The following is a 13,501-nucleotide window of genomic DNA, read 5'->3' on the forward strand; positions in this document are numbered from 1 at the left end:
GCCAAACCAAGCCATTTGGCTGGCATTACTACAGATGAAAAGGATGCCAGAGAACCACTGGAATTATTGCGTTGTATGGTTGCTCACAATGGCTCATAAGACGTATATATACAAAATATTTTTAAAACTTGTAAATGTATAGCAGAAAAACAAGCAGTTTCTATATGATTGCCTGGTCTCACAGCAAAACATGATGTAATAATGAAAAATAAAACTTTGTATTTGTGCTGTTGTTGGTTTTTTTTGTGCCACCCAGCATGACTTTTAAAGTAATGTAATTCAGTAGGACATCTGGTTCATGTGTTCAACACATTTTGTGTGATGAGGTGCCAAGTTTCAGCAGCCAGTAATCCACAAAAAGGACATTTCGATGTGATACACGATTACCATGTGTGTTTTAACACAAGCCATGAGGTTTTCCTAACCTTAACTATGTTGTTTGTAATATGTAAAATGAGCAATGAAATGATAGAACAGCAACTGAATTAAAATATGTCATCAGTTCCCAACTCAGCTCTTCAGCTTAAAAGTTTGGACATTTTAGCTCTTTTGAATATGTTGCAAAATAGAATGACACAGTGTTCCTCTATGGAGTTATTTCTGCACCCAGAAGCAAAAAAAAAAATCCCAACAAAAGTCTTTTCTTTAGACATGTACTAATACATTGATCTCTCGTCATTATTTCACATCTTGCTGTGGGATGGGGGTTGGATAGAGTTATACAAAACCACAAACATTCTTGTATGACTTTAAAGAGACTTTGCAATTTCTTTCAGATAGTTCAAAAGGTTAAAGAGCAGTTTTACTGATGGTATTTAAATATACTCAATGTGACACTTAACATACTGAGGACAGACTTGAAAAAAGTGGATTCAGTAAAAACAAAAACAAAAGGGAGTTGAACCATAAATAGGATTCCTTAACACAATCTAAAGAGAAGTGTTTCACTTTCTGTTTTACCTGGAAAGTGGAATCTTCGCACTTTGTGGTAAAAACGCAGAATATAATATTTTTCTGTTTGTTCTAAAGTAGTCATAATTTGTGCAGTTTACCCATCCAAACCTTTATCCCATTTAGATTCATGGATTCCTTTAATACAGCCCTCTAAAACTTAAGAAAGTGTTCTTTAAAACCTTTTATTTCCAGCCTTTGAACAAGCTTGTAACATTAAATAAAAACCTTTGAGAGGTTAAACCTTCAGTGTTTATTATGAATAGCTGACTTACCCTGATATCTTTTAATAGTCTTTTGAAATGCAGAACTCATTTTCTTTATCAAATATGTTGTAGTTGACAGTCATCACACGTACCGTGAAACAATCACGAAGGGAACAGATCATTGTGTTTCATGAGTAAAAGTAGAATGTGGTACTGATTTATGAACAAAGATAGCAAAACAAAACGAAATCCCCTTTTATATGTCCATATAAAGTTACTGAAGAATGCCTGATACTTAGTTTTAGGCAATGTGTCTATACACCCAGAATTTTTCATTGCTTTAGAATATGAGTAATATCAACTTAACCCCCATATTAAAATGGTAAAATCAGTTCTGTTCATCACTGAATTTGGTTTACATTGTATTTGCAGAATGCATTAAAGACGAGCGAGGCACAAAATGTCTGGATTCAAAACAGTTTTTTTTTTATGATTCCAGGAAGACAGGCATAACCACAGAAAAATGTAGCCTTTCTTTGGTTATTAAAGTTAAACCAACCATGAAAAAGTTTCCATTCAGAAGTAGCAATGAACTGCTGTAACAAAGTATTTCATTTTATGCACATATGAACGTATTTACAATAAAACAGTCAGTAATTAATTGCTAACCAGAACATCTGCTCTTATTCAAATATTGCATTACAAGAACATAATGCATGACAGGCCTGACCTCAGGCATTTTCAGATATTAGTTTAGATTTATTACAGAAGCGAGTTATGAAATCAACCTTAATCTGAGTAATTAAATCGCTATACTACAGTCATATGAAATGTGTCTAGCATTGTCCCTTTGAGGCCAGAACCATAGAATAGAGTCTGACCACTGATTAAAACTAAAAAAAAGTAGGAAGACAATTCAGGAAATAAGTTCAAGAATATGTATTAGTATCAACAAACCAAACTGTGCAGCATTCCTTAAGAATGCTTTGGATGGTGTGTGGAGGATGAGATTGACTGTTACGTATAAAGTTTTAAAGTTTGTGTCTACACTTGAATTTCTGCCTCTAAAAGGCTTGCAGTGTGGGGCCCTGAGTCAAGTCTGATGCCCCCCACTCCAGTGTCTGAAACAACTGGTGAGGCGCTGGGGGTCCTAATGGTGAGAGAGGACAATGATGGGGAGAACGTGGGTGTCATAGCTGATGGGGTAAGTCCTGTGTTCCTGGCTAATGGAGAATAAGCATACTTGGGGTAAGAGGACTTCCTGCTCAGACTCAACACTCGACCTGGCTTTCGTGGAGGAACAGTCCGTATACCAGGCTGAGCCACTCCTGTTATGAGAGGTGGCGGGTACATGAGACAGCTCGACTCTGCTGCTAAGTCCTCACGGCCGCCTTGAAGCTCCTCATCAGGAAGCATACCTATATCTGTGAATACAGAGGCTAAAGTCTGGAAGCGTGGCTCCCAGTTCAAAAGGTAGTCCCAGCTGTAGCTGCCCTGCAGCTGCTCCTCAGGGTACACCAGTGAAGACAGAGAATCTGCAGAGGCTTGGGCTTCAGAGAGAGGTGCGTACCCTTTCATCCCCATGTTGTCCTCTAAATCTCTCACTCGAAGTATTGCAGGAAGTGGTCCCTCACCTCCTCCTTCATCTCTGAAGTGGTGGATACTTTCTATGCTTGCCATACCTGTGGCTAAACATTTATTAAGGGATAAAATGTGTTCTGGTCCTACATCAATAGATTGGCAGGAGATATTGTCACCTGGTAAGGCAGAGTTTGGAATCTCTGTGGTCTGTTTCATGGATTCGTCTCTTTTATGGCAGCGGTACTCATTGATCCACTTGATTTCCTGGTCCTCAGCTGTCTCACCCTCGGCTGATCCACGTCCACTCGAGTCTGACTGACTGTATGGTTTTGAAACGTCCCTCTTTGTGACCAACATTTTGGGCTGTGTCAACTCTTGTAAAGATATAGCACTTTGGGTTCGGCTATTGGATCCACTGAAGGAGCCAGTGCTATGGTTCAAGTGTGCAGCAATGGCAGCTGACTTTCTGATGGCAGTTTCTTTAACCTTGTACCTAAGAATCAAACCCACGAAGATGATAAGGACAAAGAGGAACAAAATTAGCGATACACTCAGACTAAGAATGTGGGCATCCAGAGAAACCCTGATAAGTGCTTCAGCTGAGCTGGAGATGTTGACAAAAACCTGACATGTTGTAGTCCTGGAGCCCAATCTGGGACTACCTGCAGATACAACTAGTTCCACTATGTCCTTGCTGGCTTGGTTGCCTCTTCTGCGGTATACAGGCCCTGACAGAAAGATAGAACCAATTGTTTTATTTATCGAGAAAAATGGTGATGAATTCATAAGGGAGTACTCAACCAGCCCGTCCACCCCTCCATCATGGTCCATTGCCATCACATAACCGACCGTCTCTCCAGGCTTCACATTTTCTGGCAGGAGGAAGTGATACTGCTTCTGGGTGAAGATGGGACTGAACTCATCCACTGCTTTGATTGTCACCTGTACTCTCACCGTCGTTGTTTTGTCACCTTTGTCCCTTGCCTCCACTACAAAACAGTACTCATTCTCTCGTTCGTAATCAAAGGTTTGTCTGGTGTGAATGTCGCCTGTAAGGGGGTCGATGGCAAAAGCCTCCTTCTTCTCTGGACTGCCACTGCCGTAGTCCATGAAGCAGGAGGACAGAAAAGAGTAGGTGAGCTGGCCATAGGGACCTAAGTCGTGGTCGACAGCATGGACAGAACATATGTGTGTAAATGCCGGGAGGTTCTCTGGCACTGAACAGTTAATTGTAGGAAACATGAAGTACGGAGTGTTGTCATTCTCATCCAACACTGTGATGTAGACGACTGTAAAAGCCACTTTATGGTTTTCATGTGCTTCGCCGCCATCGGACGCTCTGATGGTCAGGGTGTATTTTAAGTCTTCCTCATAGTCAAGTGAGTGGTTGACCACCAGAATGCCAGACTGGGGATCAAGCTTGAGGTGACCTTTACTGTTCCCAGAAATAATGGCGTACCGCACAAGGCCATTAATTCCCAGGTCAGGATCCCAAGCACTGACCTGAACCAGCCTTGTTCCTATCTGGCTGTTTTCACTCACCTCTGCATGGTACTCTGAACTGGAAAAGATGGGGGCATTGTCATTGCAGTCTGTCACAGTCACCTTGATGACAGCTGAGTTGTTCAGTGGAGGCGTTCCTCGATCAGAAACACTAACTGTTAGTTCATAGCTCTCAGTTGTCTCACGATCTAAAGGGTTACATAGAACAAGCTTTCCTATATTTTTCATTTGATTGTCAACTGGAAACATTTTTACTTCCAGACAGAAGCGTTTCTCCTCATTTCCTCTGATGATGGCATAGTCCAAATGGGTATTTTCAGGGCTCCAATCTTTGTCCTCCGCAGCAAGAGTCAGTAAGGTAGTGTCCGTGGGTGTATCCTCTGGCACAGAGAGCGTGTAAACGTCCTGGGGAAACAAAGGTTCGTGGTCGTTGGAGTCCAAAATCAACACGTCGATGCAGGTGACAGTCGAACGCACAGGATCTCCTCCGTCTCTTGCCTCAACCAGAAGATGGATCAGGTTGCCATTTGCGATGGCCTTTATGGACTTGCTGGTATAAACAGTTCCTGCAAAACAAAAAATTGGTGTGAGTAAATTCATTCCATTAAAGCTATTCTGGCTGATAGCGCCACAGATGCAGCCACTTAAAATGACCATCTGCTTCATGCACAGGCCATTCACCTCCTAGCTGATTCTCCGTCAGGTCCAATATGATTTTCAAGACTTTCACTGGCTGTAAAGAGGCTAAAATTGTCTGGCCTTTGGCTGGAAGAAGCCATTTTAAATAAATAGCAGCATCTGTATACCATCAAAACTTTGAATTTGAATGACTCTGACTCTGTAAAGTTAAAGTAGTTTCTTATAATGATGGACCCACAACCAACAACTGTTTGAACTGACAACCTTACTTTGTACTTATGACAGACACATTTTCCACTCTTGCCATGCATGTGAATTTTCAAATCTATTGCCATGATACTTGATTTGTTCATTAAAACAAGAATGGTTGACAGGACCATTGCTGAACGATTTTCTCTTTTTGTAGCAAGAGACCTCAGTTTTATTCAACTTCTTATTTTACTTTTGTACATATGTGGCACCAGATGAAAATTATGTATAATTTCCAACAAGGCACAAGTCTGGACTGCTGCGCAGTTTGGCTAGGTTCCCATTTGTCATGTGAACTGCTTTTCAGAGGGACCCAACATATCACATTGTTAAGTAAAAAATGGTGATGTCCAAAAGTTCATGCTTCACAAATTTCCCCTGTTATTGCTCCTAAATGCAGCACCATTGAAGAGTAATAACACTGCTGAATGTCCACCTCTATTCTGGATTATGCTGCAGCTTTTCCTCTCAAACACAGGAGACCGTAACTGGATGTTAATGGAGTCTGTTCCCGAGTGAGGTGAAAGTTAGTATTTTTTCACAGCTTCACTGGTTCCTGTAAGTGCAAAACAACCATTGCAAAGAAGAAACCAGTGAAGCCATAAATATCTGAAAAGGGCTTAAGCGAAATTGATTTTTTGTTTTGAGTTATTTTGTGGCTTTTCAGCATCAAATCGTGGCGAAAATAAAAGTTTGTGAAATAAACTGGATCAGTTAACTCCAAAATACACAGTACCAATGTCACCATCAGTATCTTTGATGAATGATTAATGAAACACATCATAGATACAGAATTTATCTGCAAAATAACTATTAGAAGACTGTGATCTCTAAGTGGTGCCTCTAAACAACTACCCTGGAGAGTCCAAATACTAAGGGGTAGACTAACACATACCAGAATGTCACCAAGGATGTTGTTAAAAAAAAAAAAAAAGATAATTTGGGACAGATCTGTGATAGTAACAGAAGAGTATGTAAGGACACAAGCACCCCATTCTTCAGAGCCAATGCAAAACAGCAATACCTTTAAAATGTTATGATTGGTTTCTTCTTAGAATAACAACTAAAATATATGCTTGTGTGACCAAAAAGTTCAATCAAAATTGTCATGGTCATTAGATATCAAAGTGGAACTTCATGTCCTGGGAAACATTTCTTAAATGAATTCCATGTGCAGGGTGTAAGATAAACTTTTTTGTTGGATGGCATCAAAGAGTTTGACCATCTAATTTCTTATTCCACTTCACTGCCACTTAAACCTTTGTGCATGATGACCACATGCATCCTGAAGCGGCACCATCAACTGTGAAACATATAAGCATGGAAAAAGAGAGAGGCTCTGCTCCACGGAAAGCGCCAGATTTTGTCAGAGGGCTTTAGTCAGCCTTCATGCACATTTAAAATATTGCTTCACAAAAGGTGCAGATAATTTTCTCTTGATATCTAATTTGGGGTTCAAACAAGATAAAAGCCCATAAATTGCTCTTGACCGTAAATGACAATCCAGAACTGGTTTCAGCTCTAAATGACTTATCTTCTTTCCCTTGCTTTTTAAAAAAGAAAAAAAAAAGGGGGGGGGGGGGGGGGCAACCATGAGCAACCATGGCTCATCTGAAATACTATATTCCAAACACTTTTTTCTGCCTTTTTCAATATCTACGGAATTGCACAAGACTTAAGCAATAGGAAATGTGCTGCTGCAGAAAGAAAACTCCTCATAATCTTAAATGCCGTTCACAAGCAAGTTAAACTTTCTCAGAGCCCTTTCAGCTCGCATGTGCCCCTTGACTTTGCGAGACAAACTGAATTTAATCGATAAGATCAGACCTCCAGAGAGACATAAGCCATGAAACATGTAATACATGAAGTAATGGCTTTTGCAGAAGTATCTACTAGATTTTGTAATTTTATACGATAGACATAGTCTGCGCAGATCCACGTGGATCACTAATTCACATACACACATTCCCAAAACATGGAGTCTAAAGTTTGCTGTTAATCAGATACAGTGGAGCTTTTCCATCACTTAAGATCTATTTTTTCTCTACCAGTGTCTGGCTGGATGTAAAAGCCTTGTAGAGGAGATGAGAGCAGCCTGTAGCTGATGTTGCCATTGAGTCCAGAGTCTCTGTCGATAGCGGACACCGTCAGAACTAGAGTGTCTTCTGAAACCAGCTCTGACAACTCCACCTTAAAGAGAAAACAAATATTTCATCATATCTGCAGCAAAAACAAGATGTATTCTCAATATCTAGTTATATACACCACTTTCTAGCATAGTCTATTTGATAAGAGGCTTTTAATTTAAGTGAAAGTAGGTGATAAATCATTTCCATGGTACATTGTTTGTCAGCATCTTAAGAACATTCTTCTTTAGGCCTTGTCAGTTGATGTAATTCTTTATTTCAGCTTGGATGCTACTCACATGGAAATTCTGATACTAAATAAGTTGCAGAGTATCTGGAATAAATTATATCTAATGACAATTAATAAACATTCAAAAGAAGCCGACTCATCAAAGTGAGAGAATTCTATAAATTATTTACAGACACGCACCCGATGGCTCTACAATATGAGAAGGCAAGCCATTCCAAAATTTCAGCACAATAAATTCAGCTTATTCATCATGGGGAGCATTACTCAGTCTGGACAAAGCTTTTCAATGCTTTGGATGGTTTTTTTTTTAAGTCTGTATCCAAAACAAATGTTTGTTTTTTTTAGAGGGTTTTATTAAATCATGCTTGAAACTTCAAATAATCAGAGCAAAAAAAACATTCAAACTGGAGCTAAGGAGGCTGAATAATGTGAGCATTAAAGGCTGATATAAGTTTGTTTGACAGTTAATTTGTCTTTTTTTTTATTTTACTATATGTAGAGAAATGACTCATTGCCGTAATTCTTAAGTGACCTTCTCGGGATAATAAACAATAAAACCTGCCATTTTTGTAAACAAGAAACGAATAATAAACAGCATGAACATCTTACAGCACAGGAATGATTCACAACTGCAACCTATAAATCCTCAATCCGTTCTTATTAATTTATGGATCGGTTGTACCTGATAGGAAACCTGTGTGAAGACCGGAGCGTTGTCATTGACATCAAGCACTTGAACTTGAACCTCTCCAGTGGTCTGGTGGAGGGAATCAGACGCCCACACTGTCAGAGTGTACTCTGTCTCCACCTCGTAGTCAAGGGCTCGGGTCAGAGTAATGACACCAGTGTAACGGTCGATAACAAAGGGAACATCGGTGCTACTGTCCTCCGAAAAGCTGTATGTGATGGTTGGGCTCAGGTCGACATCATTTGCAGTCACCTGGGTGACCACAGAACCAGCTGGTAGATCTAGGTAGAGAATAACCAAGTCGTATCAGCTGGACTAAACTTGCACTTAAATCCTATTGTACAACGCGATTTGATGTCCAAATGAGACTTTGTCATTCAAAAAAGTCATACGGTAGGCAGTAGGTGGGTTGGACTTACTCTCAGCTATAACAACAGGCTCCATAGGTGGGATGACAGGGTTGTTGTCATTTATGTCCACCACTTGGATCCTGATGGTGGCAGTGCTACTGAGTGGAGGTTTCCCCCTGTCTGCCGCCTGCAGAACCAACCTGCAATGTAAAGGCCACAAGAATGTGATGTTTCTCATCTAAACATATACCATGGATCATGTTTTGATCTACTACTGCACTGCATAACAGAGGGAAAATCTAGAAAGTGGAGTATGATATATGACAAAACCTTAAAGATAGGTATTCCAACTTAGAGCACGTCCTAAAATGAAGAACTAGTTTCTAACGGAGCGGATTTCTATCTGTTGTGCTGACATACATTTTGAAAAGAGAGAATTACAGAGCAGTCCGTAGTTATCTGTTGTCGCTGTAGCGTAATTATATTTAATTTCACTTTGATTGTTCCCTCGTTGGCCTGTCAGGCAATCTGTCAGAAAGCTTTCTTATGAGGAAAAGTTGGACAGATCACATTCTGGATGAGAATCAGACCCATTTCACCAACTTTGCAAGATGCTGTGTGTAACATTCCATATTCTCATTGGCAGTACATATACTTTTACTTTACGCACTGAATATAACAAATTACCTCTCTAATTTTCCAAAGTAAAGAAAACTAATTCACATTCTTAAATACCAAAGCATACCCTGGAGAAGCTGACAGTCCAGCACAGGGCAGACCACGCACACAGAATCACTAATCAACCTAATGTGCATGTCTCTGTACTGTGGGAGGGAGCCAGAGCACTCACTTCACTGACTTGCAACAGAAAATAATCATGATTTTGTCCCAAGTTGAACCTAAAACCTCTGTTGAACCTCATTCCACTATAGAGTTAGCAAACCCTTTAATCTCTCCAACAGACTGTGTAGTCCAGGGCAATGAGAGGACCACAAAGTGAAATCTTTCTCACATGTCTGCACAATGTCATGGCTGACTGAACCTCAGAGGAACAGAGGCCCTGGTCTGCCAGAGGATGGTCTAAACAGAGGAGACGTAACCAGGCAAACTAATGTCCGTTATTCCATCACTGTGTATGTGCACACGCTGCGTAGCACTACAGGGATGTTGCAAAATTAACCCCAGCCAGGTCTTGGCACTCGAATACTGATCTCATTCACCTGCTAAACTGATTTCAACCAGCATCGTAAACTGTTACAGATCCCGTAGCGAGACACAACAATCAACTGTTTAGTGTTTGATCTTCTAAATGTTGTCTGCTTTGCTTTTTTTTTTGACAATGCAAAATGAATCGAAATAAATCTTATTTGAAATTCATCTAAATAACAGGATTGGTACGTTTATAAATTCTGTATGATAAATAAAAAAAATAATTTTGCAAGAACATGCAAGTGATACCATCTAAAAATGCAGGTAGGAAGGAACCCTCTACATTAGCAGGCTCAAACTTACATTAACACACATTAAGAGCTGACTTTTCTATAATTAAAAAAAATAAAACGTAGGACCTTCTACTATACAAAACAAGTTATACAAATGATTCACATTGCTGTTTGATAATACACAAATCAAAACAGGTATGGATATTATATTGCATTTCCGACAAAATGTTGCACGCTAGAACTTAAAATACCCTTCGTCCAGTAAAAGCTCACATGAAAAGATTCAATGCAAGTTGAGCCTACTTGTATGAGGAAGTGATCTCACGGTCCAGTAGAACATTGGTGGCCAAGATGCCTCGCACAGAGTCCAAAATGAAAGCTTCGTTATTGTTACCAGACAGGATGGAGTATTCAATCTGCCCATTAACACCGCTGTCAGCGTCAGATGCAAACACCTGCTCAAAATATAAAAAAATGTTTAGCATTAGTGAGATCATATAACCCTTTATCACAATAAATCAAGGAAAACACTACCTCTGTGTTTATTTCAAACAGGTTAAATATTAAAAGTGTACCTGCATGATGTAGGTGCTGTGCACTTGCCCCTCCCAAACAGATGTTCTGTAGCTGCTGTGTTCAAACAGCGGTGCGTTATCATTGATGTCCAGCAGGGTGATGGACACTCTGCAGTAAGCTGTCTGCAGCCCACTGTCAGCCAGCACCACCAGCTGGATTTGAGGGCTCACCTCAAAGTCCAGAGAGTTATCTTTCTGCACTCGGATCTCACCTAAATCACATGGAAACATGACAGTAAGCTGAAAAGTTGCTCCCAAAACAACATTCAAGGAGGTTTTGCTTGATTTTATTTTTTTTTCAATCGAGATGGAAGAGAAATTAAGATCTAAAGTATATTTGGATAGATGTTTTACTATGGCCAAAGCCTTTTCTCCAAGGCCTTGAAATTCCTAATTTTGACAAGTTGTGGACCAGTGTAGGAAAAGCCCTGGAAAAAAATAACAACTTTTGATCCTTGAACAAACCATCTGACACGAGAACTTTAATGGTAAATGTTCAGTCCAAGATCAGTGCATCAACCATCTCTGCACAAATACTTTAAGCAGACATGAATCCAAAAGGAGATTGAGATTGAATGTGGTCAAATGAGACTGAATGTGGTCAAAATCACAAATATTTAGGAAACGCTTGAGTATAAAAACAAGACAAAACTAAACACATATGAGTCTGATTAGATGAAGAACTCTTTTGAAGAACGAAAATAACATCAACTCTTACTGATCAAAAATGTATTTTCTGGACATTTCTATGGAAATTACAATGGATGAGTGAATGAGAATTTGTGCTATTAGCAAAGTCATAACAGGAATGCCATTCTGATCTGCTAATTATAGTCAGTCAAGTGAAAACACAAAAACTTTAAAGAATAACAAGAAAATAGAACAAAATCAAAAGAAATTCGTGTATATTACCTGTGTGATGGTTGATGGAGAAAATATGTTTCTCATTGCCACTAAATATGCTATAGGTGATTCTTTGTGTGCTGCTGGTCTGGTCACTGGCTTCTACTTTTACAATGAAAGTGCCTTGAAAAAGAGAGTGAAAAGATTGCTGAGGTTTCAAATGATTTCAGTGAAAACAACAGGATTAGAGGTGGTAAAACATACCGGGCCTGCTGTTCTCCATGACAGTAGCATTGTACACTTTGCTTGTGAACTGAAGTCCCTCAAGTTCTCCCTTCAGATGGATGAAAACCAGGCAGGTGGAGGTCAGAGCAGGATGTCCTCGGTCTGAAACCAGAACCTGCAACTTTTTCCCGGAGAATCCTGCCCTCACCCGTCTTCTAAGTGAAATCTCCCCTGACTCTGGGTTGATGTCAAACAGATTTTCCTCTTCAGATAGCATAAACTGTATTGTCCCATTCACACCCTGGTCCGCATCTGTTGCCGACAACGCAGCAACAACCTGGTTTGGTGGAGTCCTCATGGAAACCCATGCATTTAAGGGATTCTGATCGCAGACTGGCATGTTGTCATTCACATCCTCCACCTGGATGGTCACTGACGCCACAGAGCTCAGCGGTCCCCGAGTGCAGCCGTCAGTGGCAACAGCTCTCAGGGTGTACTGAACCCGACTTTCTCTGTCAAGAGCCCTGGTGGTGCGGATCACTCCGGTGAAGGCGTCCATTGAAAAGGCCCCCTGGCTGCTGTCCTCCATCAGGGAATAGGTTACATCCCCGTTGGGCCCCTCGTCTGGATCGAAGGCAGTAATATACAGGACCTCAGCTCCAGCAGGAAGGCCTTCACTGATGCTAGCGTGATAGCTGTTACGGCTGAAAGACGGGATGTTATCGTTCTGGTCCAGCAACACCAGCTGAAGCTGGGTGGTGGAGCTGAGTCGGATGAGACCATGGTCCATGGCCTGTATGGTGAGTGTGTAATTCTGTGTTTCTTCCCGGTCAAGGACTTGTGTGGTACTCACAGCACCAGTCTGACTGTTGATGGTGAATCGACCTCTGTAGTCCTCACCTTGAGGCAGTGGACAAGGATAAAGGGAAAAAAAATCAGCTTATATAGTTTCCCCAATGGTTTCAACAAGTTATGATTAGAATGTACATACACACAAAAAACTTTGATAACTGGAAACATGGTGACATAGCTGGTACTCTGTCCAACACAAGCAGCACAAGCATTTAAACACAGTAAACAAGCTAAGAGAAGCTTTACATGCTTGTGCATGTATATTAGGCCAACACTTTATCAGGAAGAACAGTCTATAAATCATAATGCAGTATTTGGACTAACACAAATAACATCTTGAACTACAATAAAACTGATCAAGTTGTCATAAAGCAGAAACTAAGGTCACATATAGAACATCATATTTGCTTCTTACCTAATATTGAGTAGTATATAATGCCATTTTCTCCTTGGTCTGGGTCATAGGCCAGAGCAGTATGGATGACCCCAGGAGGAAGGTTTTCTGGCAGGCTGATCCGGAACGATGACTGCATGAACTCTGGGGGGTTGTCATTGTCGTCCAGCACAGAGCACAGCACTGTGGCCGTCCCCGACAGAGGCCGAGCGCCGCTGTCACGGGCCTGCACTGCACACAGGAATGAAAAAATGATCCAACATCTTCACATTGTGAAAACGAAAGGTTTCTCTAAATCTGCAAAGCATGTGGAAACTATAATCACATATTCTGAAAATTTAAAACATCAGAGTTGGTATTACTAACAGCAGCTTTTGCTGTTCTTTGTTTTTTGCCCCGAGGTCCTCTTTTGGCATTTTGTGTTTGTTCAGTACTTCAGTGGAGATTCAGCACAGAAGATAAGGAACAGCCTGAAGTTTAGCAAGTATAATGTTTATTATGTTCACCTAATATTACCATGACATGACCAGCACATTCCTGCTATGTCAGTTGTCTTTCTCTGATTATTATCATGGTTATTTCAGATTGATGTCAGTGATTGCACAAGAAGAATGTCTGTCGAACATT

At 40.5% G+C, this 13,501-nt stretch overlaps 1 protein-coding gene across 1 annotated transcript in view; it reads right to left on the reverse strand.

The window, feature by feature from the left end:
• Positions 1-1,531: 1,531 nt before the first annotated feature.
• Positions 1,532-13,501, reverse strand: part of dchs2 (dachsous cadherin-related 2) — a 30,047-nt gene continuing 18,077 nt past the window's right edge. The window contains exons 12-20 of the mRNA XM_072384811.1: positions 12,896-13,105; positions 11,668-12,528; positions 11,473-11,586; positions 10,561-10,772; positions 10,289-10,440; positions 8,613-8,743; positions 8,188-8,474; positions 7,178-7,319; positions 1,532-4,807 (exon numbers count right to left, since the gene is read on the reverse strand). Coding sequence (XP_072240912.1) covers positions 2,202-4,807; positions 7,178-7,319; positions 8,188-8,474; positions 8,613-8,743; positions 10,289-10,440; positions 10,561-10,772; positions 11,473-11,586; positions 11,668-12,528; positions 12,896-13,105 — 4,715 coding nt within the window. The 3' untranslated portion in view covers positions 1,532-2,201. The remainder of the gene's footprint in view (positions 4,808-7,177; positions 7,320-8,187; positions 8,475-8,612; positions 8,744-10,288; positions 10,441-10,560; positions 10,773-11,472; positions 11,587-11,667; positions 12,529-12,895; positions 13,106-13,501) is intronic.

This window comes from Leuresthes tenuis, unplaced genomic scaffold, assembly GCF_036924035.1.
Source record: "Leuresthes tenuis unplaced genomic scaffold, fLeuTen1.0.hap1 SCAF_4, whole genome shotgun sequence".
In the NCBI taxonomy this organism is placed as follows: domain Eukaryota; kingdom Metazoa; phylum Chordata; class Actinopteri; order Atheriniformes; family Atherinopsidae; genus Leuresthes; species Leuresthes tenuis.